Genomic DNA, 26,626 nt, shown 5'->3' with positions numbered 1-26,626 from the left:
CTGAAGTGGGCTGCTTAACTGACTGAGTTACCCAGCCTCCCCAATAGTATGAATTTTTAAAAAAGCTTTGTGGTACCTTTATTTAGTCTTGCGTGCAGTTGTTGTTTTCTGAAGTTACTCACTAGCTCTCTTCGTGTTTTAGTGAAGTCTTAATTGTTATCTGTGTCCCCATCTCCTAGAGGAGGAAGTGGAAGATATGACTAATTATAGGGGATTTCTCCAGGGAAGTGAGCAAGTTTGAGATAGAATGGGACCCGCTTCTTTCTCTGTGGAATCTTCTGGAGCTTTTGGCCCTATTGTCTCCTTCTCTGACGGGGATCATATTATACCAGTGTTGAAGGGCCGTGCTTTTTATTGGCTAAAACCAACCCCCCCCCCCCACCCCCCACCACTGATGTAGTGGCCATTTATCATTTTGGGAAGCTGCCTTTTCCCTTTTCAGGAAGTCTTTCATTGTGTGAGGGTCAGAGGACTGTAGGGTTGATGGGCAATGTGGCATGTGATTTAGGCATGGACGGTGGGACCCTCCCAGCTAGACTTTGAATTTTGCAGAAGTTTTGCCACGAAGTAGAAGAGTTGGGCAGGGGAGGGTGGTGGCCGTCCATTGGCAGCTGTGCCCGCAGAGTTCCAGCGTGTGTCGTCAGTGGACGCTGTCTGTGGCAGGCTTCTCTGCTGCCCGGTCGCACTTGGCTTTGTGTCTCTTCTGAAATCGAGCCCCTTGTCCATTCTGTGGGCCCTCTGGTATTCTTCCATTGATTTCCCCTCCTGCTTATGTGGCCAGAATTGTTTCCGTTGCAAACAACAGAAAACCCCGACGGAGAAAACCTATAGCGTGAGCACAGGGTCATATTTCAGGCCTGCACATAGAGAGTCAACACTTGAATGCTCGTTTTTCAGGTAGTGATTTTCAGGAACTCTATATCTTATTAGCTGAAGAAGGAACTGAGACCCAGGAATGTGAACTGAGTTACTCAAAGTCGGCAGTTAATTGGAGCACCTGGGTGGTTCAGTTGGCTGAGCTTCCGACTTTGGCTCAGGTCATGATCTCACGGTTCATGAGTTCGAGCCCTGTGTTGGGCTCGCTGCTGTTGGCACAAAGCCCACTTGAGATCCTCTGTCTCCTTCTCTCTGCCACTCCCCCACTTGTGCTCTCTCAAAAATAAATACCAAAAAAAAAAAAAAAGTTGGCAATTAACTGTGGTAGACAAGGGTAGGGCCCAAAGCCTGTAGGCTCCTGTTTCCGGTAATCCCTACTCCATCCTAGTGCCTCTTGTTAGAGTTGGGAATGAAAGGTGTTGTCTTAGTCACTTGGGCTGTTAAAACGAAATGTCACAGACTTCAGGGCATAAACAACAGACCTTTATTTTCTTATGGTTCTGGAGGCCGCAAGTCCAAGATCGAGGTGCCAGCAGGGGTGGTCTCTGGTGAGGCCTCTATCTGCTTCCAGATGGTGCCTTCCTGCTGTGTTCTTACGTGGCCGTTTCTCTGTGCCAGTGCTCCAGGAGAGTGAGCTCTGGTGTCTCCCCCTCTTCTTACGAGGAGGCCCTGTTGGATCAGGGCCCGACTTGTATGACCTCATTTAACCATGTCTCCCTCTGGAAAGGCCCTGTCTCCAAATACAGCCTCACTGGGGGGTTAGACCTTCAACATACGGATTTTTATGGTGGGGTGGGTGATGTAATTTAGTCCACAACAGATGTGCACTATGGGAATATAGGCATTTTAATGTTGCCTGTGACTTAATAAAAGTTGAACAACAAAAGATGTCACAGGAAGATTTCTAAAAGAAATTTTACATAGTCTGAGATCTTCAAACACTGGGGCTATGCCGTTGGGTACTGCATTCACTCTGAGGTTGATACTTTTCTTTGCAGAGTGCTCATCAGCCATTGTTCTTTGGGTAAGGCCCCACATCCAAATGTAGGCTGAAAGGCTGATTTGGGAACAGCATGGGACACGGAGAACCTCCTTTCTGTTTTAGACTGTGGCTCCTTGGTAGAACCTGGCCATGTTGTTTATGTCTGTAGGCAGCCCTACTCCCCGCTCCGTGTCGACTTCACACATTCTCCAGTGTGCTCTGCCCCGTCCTTCCTCTGACCAGAATTCCCTCCTGTTCTCACCAGCATGTGTGCACAGAGGCCCTGTCTCTGCACTCCCCTTCTCAGTCTGTCCTCCAATTGAGGATCAAAGGCCAGTTCCCCTCTGGTTGCCATTTCTTCTTCCTCCTCTCCCACCTGGGTTCCTCACTTATCCACTGCATCTTCCATCTCTTTCTCTCTTCTGGATTGTTCCATTGGTATTGCTCTAGCCCAGTACCTTTCAAAGAAAAGTCCCTGTACTTGCAGTAGAATTACCCATGGCGTTGGTTCAAAACGTTGATTCTGAAATAAGAACAGCAACAGACACAAGCACACCCCAATTCCTAAGCCCCCGCCCCATCTACTGAATGACAACCTGAATTTAGCTTTTATTTTCACACAATCCTAGACATATAACAAAGTTAAAAAATTAATACACAGAGTTCCCATAGACCTTTAATTAGCTTTCCCTAATGTTAGAATCTTAGATCATCTTAGAGTTATCCAAGTGAAGAAATTAACCCTGGTACAATTCTGTTAACTCGACTACAGACTTTACAGGATTTCACCAGTTTTCTCCCTTCTGTTTTGGAATCCAATCCAGAATCCCAAATTGCATTTGGTTGTCACATCTCCTTAGTCTTCTCTAGTCTATGACTGTTCCTCAGTCTTTCCTTGTCTTTTACGACTTCGAGGTCTTTGAAGAGTCAGGTCTTTAATAGAATGCCTTTGGGTTTGTCTGATGCTTTCTCTTGATTGGGTGACATTTTGCATTTTTAGAAGCCTGCATCTTTATTGAGCTCCTCGGTGATTCATACCTATTATCTGAGAACCAGACACCTTTCCCTGGACCCTTCTGGTTGTCGTCTTGTTCCTCTCCTGCCCTGTACAGCTAAACCTCCCCCAAAAGTTGCTGCACATATTCCCCATTACATCACCTGTCAGTCACTTTTCAACCCACGGCAACCTGACTTCTGCCACCACAAGGCTAAAGAGACCTATTGTCACATCTAGGAGGTGCTTCCCAGCTTTCCTTTTCTTGACCTCTCTGGGTCATCCAGACCCCTTCCTGACTCCTAAACTCTTTTTCTGTTTGCTTGTCATCTCATATTCCTGGTTCTCCCTGCTTCTCAGATTTCTCCTTCTTACTTTTGCAGGTTTATCTCTGGGCTCACATATCTGTTTGCAAACTTGATATCTCCATGTGGATTTCTCTAAAAAAAAAAAAAAAAAATCTCAGGCTAGTGCTCTCACACTTTCACGGGCACACGAATCACTTGGAATCTTGTTGAAAGCAGTTTGTGACCTAGTAGTGTCTTGATGGGCCAGAGAGGTTGTATTTCTGAAACACCCCGGCTGATGCTGATGGTCTTCTGGTCCCACTGAGTAGCAGAGTTCTGAAAAGACGACTCTGATGTGAGCCACTGTCTTCTCAAGCTTCAACTGCTGTGACCATATAACCAGTCTCTCCACATCTCCTCTTGCCTCCTTTTAACCTGTTCTTCATACTACAGCAGGAGGGATTTTTAACCACCATTCTGATCATGTCATGCGTCTAAATGCCTTCAGTGCTCCCATTGAAACGCAATCCTCCCATTGTGTTTACTAAATTGTTATCTGCAACATCATGGCTTCCAAGCCTTGAATGTTCTGATCCCCTAACTCCCTTTAACCTTGTCTTTGGGCACTTTTTCCTTCCTTCCTTCCTTCCTTCCTTCCTTCCTTCCTTCCTTCCTTCCTTCCTTCCTTCTCTCCCTCCCTCCCTCCCTCCCTCCTTCCCTCCCTCCCTCTCAGACATACTGGTCTTCTCTGTGTTCTTCAGTGGGCTGCATTACCAGTTCTGTCCCCACCCGCCCCACCCCACTGGACCCTGTACAGATCCCACATCCTCTGCCCAGATGGTACTGTGCAATGAGCTGGCCTGCAAACTCTTGTCTTCCATCCAAGATGAGATAAGGAACTCAGACCAGAGCATAAATTGACCACTTGCAGAACATGCTTTCTGGTTCAGCTGACATATTTTTGTAGCACGACCTACTCTCTGAAGAATCAATGCATTGAGTTGTATCCTGGCTCAAGCACCTTATTTCATCACAGGCCAGTAACGCAAAGTGCAACTGCTTTGAGTGGCATCGGTCTGGGATACTCTTGTCCATGCTCACATTATGTACATGTGTACACACACACACACACACACACACACACACACACACACTCACTTGCATGCACACACTTTACACCTCCAGGCACACGTGGCTTTAAGTGAGAAAGGCAAAACTTTAAAACCTTTGTATGACAATATAAGACTATTGTTATGGCTTTTGATGTAGGGAACAATTTCTAAAACCTTCTGTCTTAAGACCAATGCACGTGAGTCTCAAACAGTAACAGAAAAGATTGGTAAATTTGACCATATTAAAATTGAGAACTTCTGTTCATCAAAAGGTCACATAAAGAGAATCAGTCAACAAGCCACAAACTGGGAGAAGTTATAACTGACAGTATTATGTATTCAGAATGTATTAAAAATGCCTGAGAAGGGGGCACCTGGGTGGCTCTGTTGGTTAAGCATCTGACTTCGGCTCAGGTCATGATCTCATCGTTCGTGGATTCAAGACCTGCTCCAGGCTTTGGATTCTGTGTCTCCCTCTCTCTCTGCCCCTCCCCTGCTTGTGCTCTGTCTCTGTCTTTCGAAAATAAATACAACGTTAAAAAAAAAAAAAAGGAAAAGACAGGCAACCCAATAGCAAAATGGGCAGTAGAATTGAAAAGACACTAGAAGAGGCAACACCAATGTCTGTTGTAATCAGGGAAATGCAAATTAAAACCTTAAAACCTTTCACATCAGCCAGATTAGTAAAAACATGAATGGCCAGGAATGTTTAAGTATGAGTAAGAATTTGCAGGATCAAGAGTGGGATTATAAATTGATTCAACTGCTTTGAAAGATTATTTGGCATCATTTAGTAAAGTTTCAGATGAACATCTCCTCTGACCCAGTAGTTCTATTCTTGTGCGTGCATATGTACACAACACATCAACACCCATACACATACACATGCGTGTGCACATGCATATACATTCTCAAAAGGCAAGTGCACACGTACAAGCATACCTATTCACACACATACATGTACACACACGTACTCACATGAACATCTATACTTTAGGTATACATTTGTGTACCAAACGATGGGTAAGAAAATTCATATCAGAATTGTTTGTAGGGGCGCCTGGGTGGCTCAGTTGGTTGAGCATCTGACTCTTGATTTTTGGCTCAGGTCATGATCTCAAGTTTTATGAGTTCAAGCTCCACACTGAGGTCTGCGCTGACAGCATGGAGCCTGCTTGGGATATTCTCTCTCTCTCTCTCTCTCTCTCTCTCTCTCTCTCTCTCTCTCTCTCTTTCTCTCTTTCTCTCTTTCTCTCTTTCTCTTTCTTTCTCTTTCTCTCAGCCTCCCCCGTGTATACACACACACACACTCTCTCTCTCTCAAATAAACTTAAAAAAAAGTTTGTAATAACAAAATTGACAGTGGTCCAGCTGTACATCAACAATACATGGTTAAATTTTAGTATGTCCGTACAATGGAATTCGTGTTGAAGTGAGAATAATAACTACATGCGAAAAAAGTACACTTGGATGAATCTAAAAAAATATGCAGTGAAAAATAAGTTGTAGCAGAATACATACAATATAACACCATTTTGATAAAGTTTGAAAACGCTCAAAGCTGGAGAATATATTCTATTTACGGATACACACATGTGAAAAGACTAGAAAGAAAAGCAAGGCTGTGAGAAAGGCAGAGTTCAAGAGTGACTCAGTGGAAGGGAAGGGGTTGGGAGGGATCCCTAGGGGATGCCAGAGGGAAAGGGTAATCTTTTTTCTTAAACTAGGTGATGGGATCTCAAGTCTTCTTTGTACTATTACCTGTATACCTGGCAAATATGTTTTTATAAGTAGTATTTCTTATCTACCTGATAATTTGATTAAAAAAAACAAAACAAAACAAAACAGGACCAGTTGGAGGAGAGAGTAATCTGGCAGAAGGTATTCGTGTACCTGAGTACCTGAGAAAGAAAGCGAAGAAAGATCCTGTTTTCTAAACTACGGAGAAGAGTGGGAAGGGGGAAGGATGATTTTAATAATGGCACTAAAATCATCATTAGGACAACCTGGGGACTACAAGAAGAATAAAAGTTGCTAAATATTGACCAAATTGGTTAGTGGTTAGATGATCTGCTTTTCTTGTTAAACTCTTGGAAACTCCAGGGGGCTCTCGTCTGGTAGTAGGCTGAATGTCTACACAGAGTTGAGATGACTCCTCACGTTTTGAAAACTTCCCAGTTTCACACAGAAGCAGAAGTTATCGATCCCAAGTGTTTGGATTAAAGCTCTTCAGAGATTTTTGTCACTGGGTTTCCCAGGCTAGCCCTCAGAGGGTGTTTTGTTTTCGTAACACCCTTGCCTGTACCTGAGAGCTGTCCCCAGGTGGACGGTGGCTCCTCACAGCTCCAAAGGCAGGCCTCTGCATGGGTTTCAGCAGCACAGAATTTAGCCTGTGCTTTCGGCTCCTTTCCAGTATAATAGAAGTTAGCGTGTTTTCCAGTGTCATTTCCTCACTAGTAATTGTAATTAAACGGACTGATTTGACTGAATGTGCTGTGGCAGTTGAGGAGTATTCAGTCACTGAGAATTTATGAACCTGCCTTTCTAGGCTGCCGTACGGCCCGGGTGCTATTTTAAGCAAGTCAGCTTAAACTCTGAGCCTCCTTTGCAACATGATCGGATTGGCTAAGGTCTTAACGATCCATTCAGGTTAGAAAGTCCATGACTTCATGATCGACTATCATATTTGGGAGATGATTTCCAGATAGAACAATGTGATTAAAAAGAAAAAACATGGGGCGCCTGGGTGGCGCAGTCGGTTGAGCATCCGACTTCAGCCAGGTCATGATCTCGCGGTCCGTGAGTTCGAGCCCCGCGTCAGGCTCTGGGCTGATGGCTCGGGGCCTGGAGCCTGTTTCCAATTCTGTGTCTCCCTCTCTCTCTGACCCTCCCCCGTTCATGCTCTGTCTCTCTCTGTCCCAAAAATAAATAAAAAAAAAAACGTTGAAAAAAAAAAAAAAAGAAAAAACAAAAAACCCACCAAATTATCTTGCTTGTGTAAGACCATCAAGTTCCTAGAGATGGGCATCTCCCTCATGGATTTCTACAAAAGTTTTTTAAGAGCTTCATAAATATGTTTTTTCAAAAGATTTTGTATTTTCAAAGAGCAGTTTTAGGTTCACTGAACAGGAAAATTGAGCAGAAGGTGTAATTTCCCATATGTCCCCTGTCCCCACACATGCATAGCCTCCCCCGTTATCAGCGTCCCCACCGAATGACACCTTTGTTACAATTCATGAACCTACATTGACAAATCATTTGTCACAGTCCAGAGTTTACCTTAGGGTTCGCTCTTGCTGTTGTGCATTCTGTGGGTTTGCCTTGTGAATTAAAAGAAAATTTTTTTAATGCTTATTTTTGAGAGAGAGAGCAGGAGAGGGGCAGAGATAGAGGGAGACACAGAATCCGAAGTAGGCTCCAGGCTCCGATCCGTCAGCACAGAGCCCGATGTGGGGCTCGAACCCATGAACTAGGAGATCATGACTTGAGCCGAAGTGAGAGACTTACCTGACTGAGCCATCCAGGCGCCCCTGCCTTGTGAATTTTTAAGCACCATGACTCAGCACTGGCACTAGGGCAGTCCCTACTCTTGTTACCTACAGCACGGTGAGATCCCAGCCCAGGTTGAGTGAGGCACAAGGTAGGCACCTAGTAGGTATGTGTTGTGTGGTCTCCATGGCAGAAGGTGTCTCGACACCGGCTGTTCAGTGTGGTTGCAGACCTGGCACCACCTGAGAGCCACACGGAAGCTCAGCGTCCGCCCCAGCCCGCATCTTAACGCTGGATGGTGCCCGCATCTTAACAAGACCCCCACGTCATTTGGGTGCGTGACGAGTGAGGAGCACTGGTGTCTCCCCAGCCCCTTCCTTTCTCTCTGTCATCACAGAGACAGCCTTGCACTCTGGTGAACTAACGCTTTAGAGCTTGAAAATTGATCTCCGGGGCTTGAAATTCGAGTCTGTGAAGACTTTTCTGCTGGGAGAGCCTCGCTTGGGTTTTCTAACCTCTTCCTGAATTAACCATAGAAGTAATTCCCGTGGCATTTCAGCTGCTGTCTCTTTCAGAGCCGGCTTCTCCTCTCCTGGGGCTTGGCCAAAAAGAAGAGAGCTTGGCACACGTCACATTTCTTAGAAGTGTTTGTTCCTCTTTTTTACTATCTGGTGAATTTTTCATCTTTTTGACCGCTTTGCTTTCCCTCTTCTGTGTCCTTTGTAAGTAGAGTTGATGGAATTCTAATTTACATCGGATACTTGGGCTCATAAATTAGCCACAAAATGTTGTTTTTCTTCACTTTTTTTTTTTTAAAGTTTTTTATTTTGAGAAAGAGGGAGAGAGCACACATACAAGCAGGGGAGGGACAGAAAGAGAAAGGGAGAGAAGGAGAGAATCTCAAGCGGGCTCTGTGCTGAAAGCAAAGAGCCTGACTCAGGGCTCTGTCTCGTGAACTGTGAGATCATGACCTGAACTGAAATCAAGAGTCAGGTGCTCAACTCACCGAGACACGCAGGCACCCCTTTTTGTTACTGTTTTATCCTCGCTAGTGTATTTTCAAACATGTTTCTGATTCATTTTAAAAGGGATCTTGCTGTCTATTCAGATCTTATATTTCAAAATAAATCATAGCAGAGTTTTAAAGCACATAAAATGGTCTGTCCTTAGAAAAACCTTAATATCTATGTGCTTCGTAGTTGGATAGAATGTTGATTTTATTCCTTCTTAGATTTATAACCATTTAACCTTTATTGTGGAAAAGTAACAGCCTCTACTTACTTCAACAGAGTTGTGGGAAGTACCAGGATTACTTTTACCCATGCTTGGAATAGGATAGGTAAATAGTAAAAGTGCATAGACAAGAAATCCTAGAGCCAGGTTGTAACGAAGACAACAAATGCCTAACAGTATTGAAATCTCTAATATTATTTTTTATTGTATGATTTATTATTTTTTATTGTTTATTTATTAAAATTTTTTTTAACATTTATTTTTTGAGAGAGAGCACGAGTGGGGAAGGAGCAGAGAGAGAGGGAGACACAGAATCTGAAGCTCTGAGCCATAAGCACAGAGCCCGACTCGGGGCTTGAATCCATGAACCGTGAGATCATGACCCGAGCTGAAGTCGGACGCTCAACCAGCTGAGCCACCCAGGAGCCCCTAATAAACGATAGTCTCATTTTTTAATTTTATTTTATTTTATTTTATTTTATTTTATTTTATTTTATTTTAATTTAATTTTAATTTTTTTAAATATGAAATTTATTGTCAAACTGGTTTCCATACAACACCCAGTGCTCATCCCAAAAGGTGCCCTCCTCAATACCTATCACCCACCCTCCTCTCCCTCTCACCCCCCATCAACCCTCAGCTTGTTCTCAGTTTTTAAGAGTCTCTTATGCTTTGGCTCTCTCCCTCTCTAACCTCTTTTTTTTGTTTTTCTTCCCCTCCCCCATGGACTTCTGTTAAGTTTCTCAGGATCCACCTAAGAGTGAAAACATATGGTATCTTTCTCTGTATGACTTATTTCGTTTAGCATAACACTCTCCAGTTCCATCCACGTTGCTACAAAGGGCCATATTTCATTCTTTCTCATTGCCACGTAGTACTCCATTGTGTATATAAACCACAATTTCTTTATCCATTTGTCAGTTGATGGACATTTAGGCTCTTTCCATAATTAGGCTATTGTTGAGAGTGCTGAATAGTCACATTTTTAAAAGTCACATTACATAGAAAGGAGTGTGACCCTTTAAGCAGCTTATATCTGGTGTACGTTTGTGACATTCACATGCTGGTGGAGCCAGCTAGAAATATTTTATCTAAATAAATAGATGACTAAATATCATTTACTAATTTTAGTGACTACGCACAAAATCTGTTCACAGAATTTTGTCTTAGTCTTGATTTCCATTTCTGCCGATGAGTCACAGATATCTCTGAATGCCCTCTCTCAGCTTCTGTGTGATTGTAATAAACTATTTTAATTCTGTAGTACATGTTTTTTAACCTCACAAATTACATAGTAGTAGTGTTGTCCATTTATACCACCAGTATTTGTTTAGATTTAGCCATATCTTTATCATTTATTTATCCTCTGTTCTTTCTTCTCAGATCTTCCGTCTGGGATAATTACCTTTCCCCTGGAAGTATATCCTTGTTTAGGGAGGTTCCTCTACTGAAGGTCTTCTGTTGGTATTACCACTTTTGGTTTATCTGAAAATGTCCCTAATTTAACAAATAGAAAGTAGTAGTTATTCAAATCTAAGATGTTGGATATTTTCTCTTTGCACTTTCAAGATTTTCCTCATTATCACTTGGCTCCTAGTTCTCTGAAGGGGTTACCTGATGGTGTAATTGCCAGTATTTTTCTCTGGTTCATTTACAGTTTCTCTCTGTCTTTGGTGTTCTGTGGTGTCATCATGTGTGTAGGTGTGAATTTTTACAAAATTCAGCTGACTTGGAATTTCTTGGTTTTCTTGAATTGAAGGATTCATGTCTCTTGCTAATTTTGGACAGTTTTTAGCACTGTTTTTTCAAATACTGTCTCGACCCATCTCCCTCTATTATTTCTTTTAAAAACTTGGATCAAATGTATGTTGGACTGTGTCATTCTATCTTCCATACTTCTTAACTTCTCTTTTTTATATTTCTCACCTTTCTGTTTCTCTGTACTCCCTTGTGCATAGTTTTCAGATCTATCTTCCAGTTCACTAAATCTCTCTTTAGCTATATCTAAATTGCTATGTAAAAAAAAAAAAAATTAATGTTTATTTACTTTGGAGAGAGAGAGTGTGAGTGGGGAGTGGAAGAGAGAGAGAGTGAAAGAGAGGGAGGGAGGGAGAGAGAGAGAGAGAGAGAGCGAGCCCAAAGCAGGCTCTGTGCTGACAGCACAATGCGGGGCTCAGAATCACAAACTGTGAGATTGTGACCTGAGCCAAAGTCAGATACTCAACCAACTAGGCCACCCAGGGGCCCCTCTAAATTGCTATTTTGTATATTGCATATTGACTTTCAAAATTTTAACTATTAAAATTTTTAAATTTGTTTAATCTCTATACCCAGCGTGGGGCTTGAACTCTCGACCCTGAGATCAGGAGTTGCATGCTCCTCTGACTCAGTCAGCCGGTGTCTCTTTGTTTTTTCATTTCTAAGTATTCTTTTAATTATTTTTCAAATCTTTCTGGCCATTTTTACAGTCTCTTGCTCCTTACTCATGTTTTCAGTCTCCTCTTTACTATTTTAAGTGGATTAAACATACTTTAAAAAACGTATCCCACATTCCAGTATCTAAAGTCTTTACAGCTCCAACACTATTTCTGTGGGCTTCTCTTGACCTTTTTTCATAGTACCTTATTTCTATACATGTTTTGTAATTTTAAATGTAGCACTCATATTTATTGGAACTCTAGCTGCACGAATACTTTGATGCCTGCTCTGTGAGTGTTCTTCTAGAGATGATTTATGTTAACCTCTGATAGGCGTTGGAGAGTCATGATTCTAAACATACAATTTTTAGGACCACGCAAGTAATAAAGATTCCAAAGTTGGGAGGACATTTTATAAAATATCTACATAAAGTCAAGGTTGAGACAGATATTTTTTCTTACTGTTCTCGGAGAGGTGGCTGTTTTTCTTCCTAATTCACTCTTGCCCGGAGAGTATGGTCCTTCTCAGGTCTCACCTTTTTGGAGATGGTCTTCGTTTGTGTTTTTTACCTGTTCAGACCCAACACTCGTCCCTTATTCCCCCGTGTTCTAAGTGTCCCTCTATCTGAGGCTCTCTGGTCCAGTGTCCCTCTCTCCAGTGACTGCAGTGCTTGATGACTACTCCAGCTCCTCCTTTGTTCCTGTGTATGGCACACGTCCCTTATCGCCTTGCAGGCTCATCTAGTCACGTAAAAAGATGTTTTCGGACATTTAGTAAGCATAATTCAGCGTTATGATGTGAGAAGACATCGAGATCTCCAGTCTGCCCTAGTGCCAGGAATAGAACAGAAACAATTTACTTCAAGAAATAAAATAAAAAGGTCAAGTTCAAGATTGTCTCTAAACGATTCACACACTCACGTTCTGATAGACTGTTTGGACAAGCAAGAGGAGGGTCTTGTTATGGGTCATGATAGCTGCTCAGTCCTCAGCCTGTGCTTCAGTGGACATACCATGTGCTCTTGGCCTTCATTAGGGGCCTGGGCCAGTACATATCCTGCCTCTCTGTATCCAAATTATAGGTGGAGACACCTCAGCTACGTCCATGATCAAGACAGCTGTCACAAGGGTAAAGAATACGAAAGTTTTGAGAGGAAGATAGGATGTTGTGGGCACATAACAGAACTTGGTTCTCAGACACCCTTCCTTCCTTCCTTCCTTCCTTCCTTCCTGCCTGCCTGCCTGCCTGCCTGCATTCATTCATTTAGCACACATGTATTGAGCTCTGACTATATGTCAGTCACTGTGCTAGGCACTGGGAAGGCAGATCAACTGTCCTTGTCTTCAGGAAGCTCGCAGTGTAATGAGCAGACCGTTAATTTCATTGAGGCCTGCTAAGGGATACGACAGGTAGGAAGCCTTGGGAGAGGCACTCACTCCACTTTAGAGCATTGAAGGAGGAGGCGGTATCTGTGTTGCATCTGCAGGGCCAGTAGGAATAATCCCGGTGGAGAGCCGGGGAAGGGTATCCCAGGCAGAGGGACAAGAATGTGCAGAATCCCTAAGCCAGAGGGAGTTTGGATGGGCCAGAGCGTAGTCAGGAAGGTGTGAGAGTGGAACAGGGAATGATGGGAGCCGAGCCTGGGGGGAGTCTGGGGCCTTGGTGTGGGTGGCCCTAAACTAGGATCTTTTGAACTCTCTTACCTGTGTAGAGAGTGATGCTTTCAGGGTTCTCGTGTTCATTTCTCTTGAGAGCCGGCTCTTGTGGAAGCGAAGGAATGTGGGCTTGGAATTCAAGGCAGGCTTCTCTTGAGGTTCTCACTCCACCTCTGTCTGGGTGATCATGTAATTGATTTAGTTACTTTCTCTCATCTCTCTTTCTTGTGTGATAAATGAGACAGAATGGACCACACAGCCTCCTAAGACCTCCTCCATTTCCGGTATTCTGTGGTGTCGTTTGAAAGTAAGAGAAAAAATGGCAGGATCTGCTTCCACACAAGCTGAGGTGAAGGTGGTGCTCACATTGATGAATATTTGTGGATATTACCCTGACGGTTGTTCTGGCAATTTCTGGCTCCCAATTAGCTGTTTTACTTCCAACTGTGAATTGCACATATTCGTAGTCGAGTGGATATTTGTTCAATGAATAAATTCTTACATCTGAAACAAAGCGTTAGCAGTATGGCTTTGATTGCAACTAACCCAGCTTTTATTCTCTCTGTAGATGAGCTCTTTCTGGAACAGCACAACCTCTCTCTATCCTCCGTGGAGCTCACGATGAAGAAAAGCACCGTGCACAGCACTGCACATGTGGCCTTAACAGAAACTGCTCCAGGGTCCCAGCAAAGCCCTTCTCTCCAGGTCACGTCATCTCCATCTGCCACTATTTTTGATACAGTCTTTTTAAACCCAGGAACACTGACCCAAAGTATGGCAGATCACAGCATCCTTGTGGCCAATTATGTGTCGATGACGAGCAGTGAGGTGGTCAGAGATGATGATGAAATGGATAACTTTTTGCCGGAAACTCCCTGGGCCACTTCGCGCGTGGTTTCTCCGCTCCAGCATCTCCCGGTCAGCCCGCCAGTGCTGACTCCCTCTTTGCCCATTATTTCTTTCCAGGATGAGCAAATGACGTCAGCCTGGCAAAACACAGTGCCACAGCCAACAACGTATGCCGAAGCCGCCAGTCATTTCAGTGCTTTTTGGTCAGCCTTTTCCACTTCTGAGGGCATACTGCCGCGTCCCAGTAGGAATTTGGTGCTTTATCCTACTGACACTTACGGGCACTCAGCAAGCAGGACTTTGCCGGAGATCGCGGCTTCAGGAACAGAGGATGGAGAAACCCTTCCTTCTGGCTCTCTGGCCGCACAGCCTCCCCTGTCAGGCAGTGGCATCCCTCCACAGGCTTTTCCCTCCTGGGACGAGGTCTCCCCACCTCCGGAGGATGTTCTGGCCACAGGCACGGACAGATACCCCGACATGCCCACGGCTCTGAGTCGCAGTCTAGAAGAAACCATCTTCCCCAGAACAGACCCCGCTGCAAGTCTGGCACAGACAGCCCTTGCCTGTGGCCGCGGCCGTACAAAGTCGGCTTTGTTCTCATCTCTCGCGCTTGTGTCCTTTTCTACTCGGCCAGCGGATGTTTCTCATAACCCCTTTCTTCCCGGCAGCGCCAGGGAAGCGTCAGGGTTGCCTGGCGAGTCAGGGGTCCCGAGGCCCGTGGACGACACTCACGTCCCGAGCCCGGCGGCTTCGTTCAGGCCGTACACGTGGTGCGTGTCCTGCGCCGTGGCGTCTCCTCGGCACGTTGCGTCGCCTCGGCACGTTGCGTCAGCGAGCGTGGTGGAGAAAGACGTCGGATCAGGGGATGGTGCCCTGACGGTGACCACGCTGGGAGTGAGCAGCCTCTCTCCGCCGAGCAGCAGCGTAGCGGACTTCCCTGAATTTGAAGACGATCCCCAGGAATTTAATACGCTTTTCCCCTTGCGACCGGTCATTCCGCTTTCTTCTCTATCCGCGGGCGTCTCAGGAGCCAGCGTCGGTCTTTCGGCCGACGTGGGTACGGGGAGCGTTGGGACCACTCAAGCGGATCCTTCCCGCGGCCGCCTCTCTGTGCCACTGTCACCCGATACTGCCACTCTGGGCTCCTCCTCTGTCCCCGAAAGCCCAGGAACGCCGTCCGGCGTGACAGCCGTGTTTCCCTCGCTCCTCGGCAGCGTGCTCCCTGACTCGGGCACAGCAAACCCAAACACGCCGTCGCCCGCTAGCGCAGACCAAGGTCCTTTTATGTCTTCTACTCTGGGATCGTCAGTAGAGCCTTCACTCTCCCTCGACTGGGAGCCCGGCAGCTCTTCCCAACATGCCACCGGCCTCGGTCTGGATTCCGCATCCAGTTTTTTCTCAACTCCACCCCTGGAACCCAGCAGTTGGGTGTCCCCATCTTCAGAAACACTTGCCTCTCCGTCTTCAGGGACATCGAGTGATGCGTCGGCCTTCATTGCTCAGGCGTTTTCTTCCTTGGTTGAGACACTCCCGTTGTCCGACTCTGTCGATTTGGAGGCCCCTCCGCTTTCCGTTCCTAATCCCACGAGCTCTGAATTTTCGCATCTCTGGCCAAGTTCAGACCTCCTTTCAAATACATTCACTTTTCTTCCTGGTTACTCTGAAATGCCCCTACTCTCCAGCTTCCCTTCGGGTTCTCTCAAGGTCTCTGAGGCGTCCACGGTTTCGCTGACCGGTCCCGAAGCTCATTTTACCTCAGCCCTCACTGAAACTACCTCCTATCTTGAGTGGTCACTCATTGCCCATGAATCGGCGGTCACCACCCTGGCGCCCTCCAGTTCTGAGCCCACCCTCGACATTTTGACTGTTGGGACTCACTCCGCATCACCTCTGACTGCTTCTCGTACAACCCCCGTTGTCGTGGAGTCTTCCCTCTTTCCAACCCCGCTACCTTCCGGCGACGGTGTCAGTGCTTCGGACGGTCACACGTCGGTCTTCCCCTCTTTCTCCAAAGTCATTCCCGGCACTACGCTCCCGGTCACCGATGTGTACCTGTCGTCAGCCTCCTCATTTGTTTCTGAGGCGAGCCCCTCACCTCTTCCAACAGAGCCAGTCCCCGTGGGCCCGTCGTTCACACCCACAGACTTGCCAGTGCTCGCCTCCACTGATCCGAGCACCCCCACCGCCGGTGCTGCCCCTGGGGATACCGTGGACGGCAGCACCCTGAGCAGCAGAACCGCGAGTCGGAATCCCCACGAGAGCAGCTCTGTGCACCCCCCACCATCCCTTCATCCCGTGCCCACCTCCACTTCTGAAGCAGCGGTTCATAGTCCAGCACTGGTCACCACCAAGCCGCCGTATGTGTGTGATATTACGGTTCCCGATGCCTATCTGATCACAACCGGTAAGGCCCTGTTTCAAGTCACTTCTCTTGGTCGGGGCGATCTCTCTTCGGTGCTTGGATGGAATGTTCCAAGACACGGCATCCTGGGAAAGAGCACGGGCTTCGGGCCCGGAGAGCTCTTGGGTAGTAGCCCTCACTCCTTTGCCCTTCTCCTGTGAGTTCTCTGGACACTTAACGAGTCTCTCTACACCTCGGTTTCCTCCACTATTAAACGAGGATGATCATGGCACGTACTGCATTGGGTTATTAAAGATTTAAATGCATCACTGCATATAAAATACTTAACCTAGCGTTTGGCACGTAAGAAACACCCACAGAGTACTGCATGTTCGTTAATAGTAGCAGTAAGAAAAATAAAAGATTTAAACGACCATAGAAACATCTGCTAGGATCTTTGTCTTTGGAACTCATAACCCAGTGCACGCGTAGTTGGTGTCGTGAAAACAAAAACCTTCAGGTGTGGGTCGAACAGTTAGTTGGGCAAATGTGTAAGGGCAGCCGCTGTAATTTCTTCCTCATTTATTATTCTCTTCCTTAAGGGGGCCGCTGTGCTCTTACATGTTCCTGGAAATGTCATTTGGATCCTGAGAATCCAAGAATGAAACAGAGAGTGGCCCCGTGTCCGCTGATCTCGGTCCACAGACTTTTATCTCTGCCCCTTGTCCACAGCCTGAGTGATTAGCTTCAAGCAGACGCTTCCCCCGCATCTGCCCCACTGCTGTAGTCGCACGAAATCGTAGAGAACAGGGAAAGGTGGGGTGAGGAAGGAGGAGATCACGTCAGTGAGGTGAACCATGTATCCTCTGCTCATCATGGCGGAGACCCCATCCTCTGAGATGGTGGGAGCAGCTGAAGCCTGTGCTCTCCTAACTCCCTCCCTCTCCCAAACAAGGAAGTATTTGTGAATTCACGTGACAAATAATTATTGAGCACTCAGCATGCATGAGGTGTCTTTAGAAGGTTTAAGGGTTATCTAGATGAATGACGTGGTTCTGACCTTCAAGGAGCTTAGATTCTAGCAGGGTGAACACGAGCCGTGTTTTCTTGGTGGCTGTGATAAGAATGGTTGAAGCTGTTCAAGAAGAGTTCTAGAAGGGTGGCCCTGGGATGATGAGGGATGGGTTTGGAAGGATGTGAATTGGACTGACATACTCAAGAAGGCTGTCGTCTGGAGATGGAAGAAAGTGTCCTCATGGTGGAGGGTGTGAGCACAGGTGGAGAGGTCAGACAGCCCAAGGAGGTTCAGCTTGGCTGGTAATTAGGCTGTGCAGTGGGAGGAGGAGGTAATTATGCTAGGAAATGAGGTTGGGGCAGGTGATAAACGTTCATCTAGGGGATAACAGTAGTCCTGATGAGAGAGAAGAGTTTCTTATAGACATGATACTTTTTCTGCCTTTCTACAAAACTATTTCATATGGTCCGCTACAAGAAGCTCATTGAAAGAGCTACTGAAAGCTTCTTTATTTCTTGAATTCCATGACATTTATTGATACTTAGAGTTGCAGTGTGTCCTTTCAAATTAAAAAAAAAAAATTGTTTTCAATGTTTATTTTTTGAGAGACAGAGCATGAGGGGAGGAGGGGGAGAGAGAGAGAGGGAGACGTACAGTCCGAAGCAGGCTCCAGGCTCCGAGCTGTCATCACAGAGTCCGGCACAGGGCTCGAACTCATAAACTGTGAGATCGCGACCTGAACCGAAGTCAGACACTTAACTGACTGAGCCACCCAGGCGACCCTCAAATTTTTCTACAAATAATGAGAAATCATTTTAGAAGTATCTCTTAAGGATATCATATATAGCATGGATTAACTTTCATATAGGACATACAGTTAATGGATTTGGCATCCTTTGTTAGGGATTGTATATTTTTTAATAGCCTTTGGGGTAAACTTGACCCACTGTAAATGTACACATCAGCAGTTTTAGTAAATGTGTAGAGTTGTGCATAGGTACCCAGGCTGTTGCATTATGGGTTTTTTGCTATGTTGTATTAAAAAAATTTTTTTTAATGTTTGTTTATTTTTAAGAGAGCACGAGTGGGGAGGGGCAGAGAGAGAAGGAGACACAGAATCGGAAGCAGGCTCCAAGCTCTGAGCTGTCATCACAGAACCAGAGGCGGGGCTCGAACTGGAGGGGCTCGAACTCACGAGTTATGAGCTCATGATCTGAGCCAAAGTCAGACGCTCAATCGACTGAGCCACCCAGGCGCCCCTGCATTGTATTTTTAAATGGAAACAAATGCTATCTTTGACCCATAAGAAGGATCACTTCGTGTAGAATCCTCATTTAGATTTGGCCTTGGTTTCTTTTAGGTAATTACTTAAAAGAGAGAGAGGGTTGGGGTGAGTACTTGTCCTCTCAAAGGGTTCTTTTTATGGAGTTCTGTAGTAAAAGTAAGAACACTCTGTCGATCCTTAGTGGACTCTCGGGAGAGTACTTGACTGGATGTATCTTCTTCTTTTTTATTTTTTTATTTTTTTGAGTTTATTTATTTTGAAAGAGAGAGAAAGCAAGGGAGGGGCAGACAGAGATGGAGAGAGAGAATCCCAAGCAGGCTCTGTGTTGTCAGTACAGATGAGGGGCTTGAGCTCAGGAACTGGGAGATCATGACCTGAGCTGAAACCAAGAGCCTGGGACTTAACCGACTGTGCGACTCAGGTGCCCCCGACGGCATGTATCTTTTAAGGGGTGAGGCTGTGCTTCCCACTCAGGACCTGTCAGACCCTGGCCGCCCCTTTTGCCTCTCTTGGCCTAAATTATATCTTTGGAGAAACTGTGAGATATATGTTGCCAATGATCCTTTTCCCCCAAAGACTCCTACACGTATAACCTGATGTTACAGTTTTAGGTCTTACCCAGATTAACCAGAGAAGGTGGAGTTGATCATGGTGGGCCGTGTGGACTATTCAGAGTAATATTTGGATGGTTCTCCCGAGTGATACCTTTATTTATTTAAAAAAATTTTTTTGTTTAATGTTTTTATTTATTTTTGAGACAGAGAGAGACAGAGCATGAGCAGGGGAGGGGCAAAGAGAGAGGGACACACAGAATCCAAGGCAGGCTTCAGGATCTGAGCTGTCAGCACAGAGCCCGACATGGGGCTCGAACTCACAGACTGTGAGACCATGACCTGGGCTGAAGTCGACTGCTTAACTGACGGAGCCACCCAAGTGTCCCCCCGAGTGATACCTTTAGATGGGGCTATGTACGATGTGTGCTTCCTCGTGTCCTCTTTTGGGTTTATCTGTCACTGATTTTCCATTCTGTCTCTACATTCCCCAAGTTCAGCTTTTCAGATCTTTCCTCCCTCCTTCCCTCTCTCCATTCCTCCGTGCCTCCGTCCCTCCCTTCCTTCCTTCTTCCTTTCATTTGCTTTTTTCCTTCCTACTCATTTTTGTCTTTGCCTTTAAAATCAGTGTTGCAGTCTAGTCCTCCTGGAGCCCATGCAGGCCAGGCCAAGCTGGTCATTGGTGTCACTCAGCAAGGCAGTCAGGGGGTCTGGATTTGTTCTCCTGGTCTCATGAACTCTCCTTTTTCCTATCAAAAGTTACTGATCAGTAGAGAAAACAATCAAATGTAACTTAAACGCTTGGGTTTTTTCAAAGAATGAAAGATACAGCATGATTCTGTCTCTAGTTTTAAAAACTTAGACTAGGGAAGAGGGAAACTGAATCATAATTTCAAATGTATTTAGATTCTGCATTATGAGAAGTTAATGGAAGAGGAAAGAAAAAATGGGGAAGAGAAGGGGGAGCAGGACATGTTTCCAAACCCCGAGAAAGAGGCTTACTTATTACAGATTTTAAAATAGAATTTCTTAGATGTGAAAGGAGAGTTAAATATAGCTAGACTGTGTTATAAGAAATATTTTACTTCCTACATAAAATTTTAATACATGGGAATTGTGAACATCTTTTCCCCCATTACTAGTGAAAGCCCTTCACTTCCCGTGTTGAAAAGCTGGGGTAGGAGACCTCGTTTTATAGTGGAAGAGGTCATCTAGTTTTGTTGAGTAACATCTTAAGGCCTTTTAAAATATTCCTGCTGAGCGTTTTTAAAACTTGGTGTTTTACCATTAGGGACATAGCCAAGAGAAAAACCTACTATTTGCCCAGTCGACAATGAGAACTCTGTGTTCTTTGTTCTCTGGCGGGGCCCCAGCCACTGATCCCTGGTCTCAGCCCCTGGGGCAGAGACAGTCGAGGGTTTTCTTAGTGTGGTGAGCACGGTTTACCTGGTAGCCTCAAGATCCACTGCTGTTCCTCTGTTCTTCCTAGTCTGGGCCTTATTTTAAAAAATGGTTCTGGGCCCTGCTGTCGCAGTTTGGCACAGCATGGGCTCTGCCTTGGGGACCAGAAGTGTGATGCTCACAGTATTCATAATGAAACTGATGTGCATTTGGTGGTCGGCTTTGCCTTGCAGTGCTGGCCCGGAGAGCCGTGCAGGAGTACATCATTACGTCCATCAAAGAGGTGTTGAGGATCCACTTCAACCGTGCTGTGGAGCTCAAGGTGGGTCCCTGTGGCCCTGGAGCCCAGGTTAACGGCACCTCTCCGTCCTAGCACGCGCTTTCCTCTCCCCCCTCCTCCTGTTGGTGAACACTTGCTCCTGCTTTGGCTAGCCATTCAAATGTCACTTTATCGGGGAAGCCGTGATCTCATGTGAGGCCAGGTGTAGTCCACTGGAGAGATGTGTTGGCAGAATTGGAGGAAAAAGTCTCTAAGACCAGAGATGGGGATGATGATGTGATACTTTTGCGCCCCTCGATTTACGTAAAAGGACTTGGATTAGAATTTGAATTAGATGTTAAAATGAGCGCATATGCATATATCTGTACACTCAGTGAGATAGATGTAGATCTCCGTACGTTTTACAGTGGCCCCCGTGCTCATACCTCCTGTCCTGTGGTGAGGTCAGAGAGCCACGCTGCAGACCTGCACCATCCTGAACAGAGCCACGAGCCACACGTGGTTCCCGAGCACGTGACATTTGGGCTTGTCTGAATCGAGATGCGCTGTCAGTCCAAAATTTACACAGGATTTCAAAGACGAGTGAAGAAAGAAACGTAAACTATCTCACCAGTGATTTTTTAGGTTGACCACATGTTGAAATGTCATTTCAGATATATTGGGTGAAGTAAAATTCATTTCACCTGTTCTTTTTATGTTGTTTAATGTGGCTACTAGAAATTTCAAAGCTGAGTTTGTGGCTCATGGATGTCTTTTGGCTAGCACTGCTCAACAGAATAAGGGCTCCTTTATATGTGGATTAAATGCGACAACTTTGAAGTTCACCTTGTAAAATACAACCTGGAATTCTCCATAACTCATTATTCAGTTCATATTGTTGGGTGCTCTTCTTTTTTGCTGTCTTTGCTCTTATAATTAATTTTATGCTGTTTTTGAGAAGGTCGGCGGGTCTGTAAAAGGGAAAACTAAAATAAAATTTTGATGATCTTTGCAGCCCTCCCCCTTCATTTAAAGCTCCCCATTTACTTTTCACCTTACTTACTCTGTTATTTTTCTACTCTGTACAACTTCCTTTAATTTTGAGTTACAGTACTCTCAAATTTGATAATTATTGTCTTTTGTATTTTTAAATTTTCATAGGTTTATGAACTGTTCGCTGACTTCACTTTCCTGGTAACATCTGGGCCTTTTGTTTACACGGCGATATCAGTCATAAATGTACTTATAAACAGTAAACTTGTACGTGACCAAACTCCTTTAATCTTGGCTGTGAAACCTTCCTTCCTTGTGCCAGAGTCCAGGTTCCAAGTGCACACGGGTGAGAAAACTGAGCATAGTTGTTTTGATTTGTCAATAAAATGTCACTGTATTTTTTATGTTTTTCAAATATTGGGGGAGGACTTAAAAAAATTTCTTTAAAATTATGGGGGTGGGAGGGAGGGGGAAGTGGGTGATGGGCATTGAGGAGGGCACCTGTTGGGATGAGCACTGGGTGTTGTATGGAAACCAGTTTGACAATAAATTTCATATTAAAAAAAATAAAATAAAAAAAACACGTTGTAATTATGGAAAATTTCCAGCAGATGTGAAAGTACACAGAATAGTTGAATGAGCCCCCCATGTATTCCTCATATGGCTTCAGCAAATTTCAACTCCTAAGTCAGTCTTGTTACATCTATGTGCCCTCCTCTCACATTATTTTGAAATGGCACCATGTCATCTCCCTCATAAAGCCCATGCTTCTAAGAGACAAAGACCTTTAAAAAAAAAATTCATGGGGCGCCTGGGTCGCTCAGTCAGTTAAGCATCTGACTTCGGCTCAGGTTATGATCTCGTGGTTCATGGGTTCAAGCCCTGCATCGGGCTCTGTACTGACAGCTCAGAGCCTGGAGCCTGCTTCGGATTCTGTGTCTCCCTCTGTCTCTGCTCCTCTCCCACGCACGCTTTGTCTCTCTCTCTCTCTTTCAAAAATAAACATTAAAAAATTAAAAAAAAAATAAAAGTCATTATATTTTTACGTAAGCTCCATGCCCAGTGTGGGGCTTGAACTCACAACCCTGAGATCAAGAGTTGTGTGCTCTACCGACTGAGCCATCCAGGCGCCCTAAGAGATGAGGACTATTAATACACGCCACACACATCTGCACTTGAAAAATTATCGATGTGTTCCCAGTTTTGTTTCATCTATCCCCACAGTGTTTTTTTGGAGGAGTTGAGTGTTTTAAAGTAATACCACATATCCTGTCATTTCACCTGTAACTATGTAAGATTTCACATTTCATATTTGGAATGTTTTGGTCAGTTGAATCTTTTGATGCTGATTGTTTTTCCATTAAAAAAATTTTTTTTTAATGTTTTATTCATTTTTGAGACAGAGAGAGACAGAGCATGAACGGGGGAGGGTCAGAGAGAGAGGGAGACACAGAATCTGAAACAGGCTCCAGGCTCTGAGCTGTCAGCACAGAGCCTGACGCAGGGCTCGAACTCACGGACCGCGAGATCATGACCTGAGCCGAATTTGGATGCTCAACCGACTGAGCCACCCACGCGCCCCTGTTTTTCCATTTTAAAATGATACGAGCCACCTTCACATCGTGTGTGTATATATATATATATATATATATATATATATATATATATATATATATATATGCTTGGTGCAGAGGCAGCCCTCTTAGGTTTCCGTGCTACCATACCCATCAGTGATACCTCTTAGTACTTCATCCCGTGCTATGGATGTGTTAGTTGAGCTAGATAGTATTTTTCCCATCCTCATTCGTCAATACTAAAGCAACGCCTGGTTCGTGGGCCTGTGATTGCTTTCCTTCTCTCAGTACTTCAGTTTGTGCCTCAGAGTGTGGATACTGGCTTGTGCAGCTTCACCCAGCGCATCGAGAAAGGCCTGATGATAGCTCTTTCAGAAGTGAGCAAACACCACCAGGGGACGCATAACCTCACTGTGCAGGTGAGAATAGCGCGGGATGCAGAACAAGGTGCTTTGTCCTTGGAAGACGAACTAGCTTCACATGTTTCGTTTAGGCCATAATGCACTCTTCCTCATTTCCTCTCTTAGAAGAGGTTCTGTTCACATGAATCAAGGTTGATCTCTTTCCAGGGCCCTGAGTTCACATGGCGTGAGTAGGGTAGGCATATTTGAAGATTATAGAGTAACAGGATAACTAGGGAGCTCAAATGTGGCGAGCTAGAGAGAGATGAGCATATGCCAGAAATTCTAGAATGTTCTAAGAAGGAATGGTATCAACCTAAATGCCTAAATACACTAGCATTTCACGTTGTGGAATACCATGAAATGTAGCATTTCACTCTAAAAACAGAGAATATAGCCACGAATTAAAGAACAGGCTTTGGGGACGCCTGGGTGGCTCAGTCAGTTAAGCAGCCGACATCGGCTCAGGTCATGATCTCATGGTCCTTGAGTTTGAGCCGTGTATTGGGCTCTGTGCTGACAGCTCAGAGCCTGGAGCCTGCTTTGGATTCTGTGTCTCCCTCTTTCTCTGCCCCTCACCAGCTCACACTGTCTCTCTCTCTCTCTCTCTCTCAAAAATAAATAAATGTTAAAAAAAAAAACCCAACAAAACAGGCTTTGTATGTATTGTATGGAAACTGCTTATGTTTTTATATTTCTTTGATATTTTTCTCCACATTCTTTTTTCTCTCTTTCTATGGCTTACACATTTTTTACAGGTTATTTATTTATTTTGAGAGAGAGAATGTGTGTAAGAGAGAGAGATTGAAAGAGAGAGGGAATCTCAAGTAGGCTCCACACTGTCAGTGCAGAGCCTGATGCAGGGCTCGAACTCACGAATTGTGAGATCATGACCTGAGCCAAAGTTGGACGCTTAACCGACTGAGCCACCAAAGCCCCTCTACAATTTATATTAAATAGATTTTGGTGTACCTGGATCCACCTTTCATATTTCTTATTTTTTCTTCTATGGTCCATCTCTTTTGAAAATTCCCTATTTTTACAGATTTTCTAAACTTTGTCCCCCGAAGTCATTAATTTCATCTTCAGCTGCATCCATCATGTTTTTCAGTCCCTCTGCTGAATTTTCTTTCAGCTGTCCTTTGTTGTTGTTGTTGTTCTTTGCTCCTTTTTCTTTGTGGCTTCTCCTGCAAAGATGCAGGATTACCTTGAATGAAGATGCCCTATCACCTGGAAAAGTCTCTGAGGAGATTACTGAGAATTTGCTAGAAGTTGCCTTCTGGTTCCCAAGTTGTCTCTGTTTTCTCTGCAGCTGTTGTTCTGTGTTGATCTTGTTCCTTCGCGTTCATGCTCCTAGTTTACTGTAAATATTTGGAGACCGTGGGTTGGTCGCCGTTAGAAGTGAAGAAGCAGGTTGTTGATTTTGGCCGCTCTCCCCTTCAGCTGTGGTGTCTGTGTCTGTATCCGCCCTGTCTCCTGCTGGGAGAATTCGCTGGAGCACCGGGTCGGGCAGAGTATGCCACTGCAGGTGGTGGGACAGACTGGGACCCCCGCCTCCCTGTAGGATAAGGATTCCTGGGGATGGAGTGCTTCGGTGTAATTTTCACCGCAGCTCTGCTGCTTTTTTCCTTTTGTTTCCTTCTCTGTCTCTTGTGTGCATTGGGGTTATCGCAGTCTCGCTCCACCTTCTTGTTAGGGTCCAAACCCACAGTCTTTAAGCTTGCTCTGACGGGAAGATCCTTTCTGCCCAGGGAGCGGTTTTTTGGGCCGGTCAGGGTGAAGATGTGGCTGCCGCCAGCTCCTGTGTGTTGGCCTGTGTGTGGCAGTTAGAAAGGAAAGAAGAGGGAGAAAGTCAACTCGACTTCTTGGCACACGGGCTTTGATTAATTGTCCTGATTGTCTCCTCTGGTGACCGTTGCTGCAGAGCTCTCCCGGGGCAGCCAGCTCTTGGCTCCTGGGCTCCAGGCCTGTGTGTGGTTTGGGTCTCAGTTCCCTCAGTTCTGGCTTCTATCATGATGATCCCATCCTCTCTCCATCTTCCAGGAATTTGACAGAATCTCTGATTTTCTTTCATTCTCAGCCCTGTTGTGGGTTTACTCCCCTTTGTTCAGCTCTATTGTTATTTCACTGGGGATTTGGGGTGGGAGGGAGCGGGAGGGACTATAAATACTTGTGTTCAGTGCACCACTCAATGTAAAAAACATTTTCAGTAAACAGAATTTTAAGTATCGCAGACGGGAACCAGGTGGTGAAGCCAGTTCGTTCCTTTGAAACGTTACCTCCTTCAAAAAAAAAAAAAAAAAAATCAACGAGAGAAATGGTGAGGGAGAAATCACAGGCTTTTAGCTGAATGTTTTGCTTCCTTTTGGAAGCTCATCCCACCTTCCTTCTTTCAGGTCTTGAATGTCACCATGGGTGCTTCCAGGCCCGCTCCTCGGCGGGGCCCGGTGAATATCGTCTTTGCGGTCAGAGGCGCGCAGGGGTTTTTGAATGGGACGGAAGTGAGCCAGCTGCTCAGGAACTTGAGCGTGGTGGAGTTCAGTTTCTACCTGGGATACCCAGTGCTCCAGATTGCTGAACGTGAGTACTGCCGTTGCCTGAATCCCTGGGGAAGTGACCACGGATATTTTCATTGCTGGACCTCTTCTTTTCACTTGAAATACTTGGCTGAAATCCAGACTATAAATCAGCTAAAATTGGAGCTTCTCAGAGTCAAGGCAGGGTCCCCAGAGCCCTCCTCACCCCCAGGCCTGGGTGTAGTATTGTCTTTTGAGAGTAACCTGGGCTGTTAAAGATGAGGACAGTTCTGGAAAAGGTGAAGCCCAGAGGCACAGAGAGCAGACCTATGGTTGCCAGGGGTGATGGGTGGGAGGAAAGCTAGACAGCAAGAGAGTAGCAGAAGGCAGTTTTG

General features: G+C 45.3%; 1 protein-coding gene across 4 annotated transcripts in view; it reads left to right on the top strand.

The window, feature by feature from the left end:
- KIAA1549 (KIAA1549 ortholog) overlaps positions 1-26,626 on the top strand; it is a 136,384-nt gene that overhangs the window by 29,627 nt on the left and 80,131 nt on the right. For all 4 annotated transcript variants that reach the window (XR_006213053.1, XR_006213050.1, XM_042973289.1 and 1 more), the window contains 5 exons: positions 13,615-16,299; positions 20,722-20,810; positions 21,909-22,086; positions 23,603-23,733; positions 26,112-26,295. Coding sequence is in view for 2 of the 4 variants with exons in the window: in XM_042973289.1 (XP_042829223.1) it covers positions 13,615-16,299; positions 20,722-20,810; positions 21,909-22,086; positions 23,603-23,733; positions 26,112-26,295 (3,267 nt within the window). In the remaining 2 variants the exon portion in view is untranslated. The remainder of the gene's footprint in view (positions 1-13,614; positions 16,300-20,721; positions 20,811-21,908; positions 22,087-23,602; positions 23,734-26,111; positions 26,296-26,626) is intronic.

Source organism: Panthera tigris, chromosome A2 (assembly GCF_018350195.1).
Source record: "Panthera tigris isolate Pti1 chromosome A2, P.tigris_Pti1_mat1.1, whole genome shotgun sequence".
Lineage (NCBI taxonomy): Eukaryota > Metazoa > Chordata > Mammalia > Carnivora > Felidae > Panthera > Panthera tigris.
This window is presented reverse-complemented; position numbering and strand designations above follow the sequence as displayed.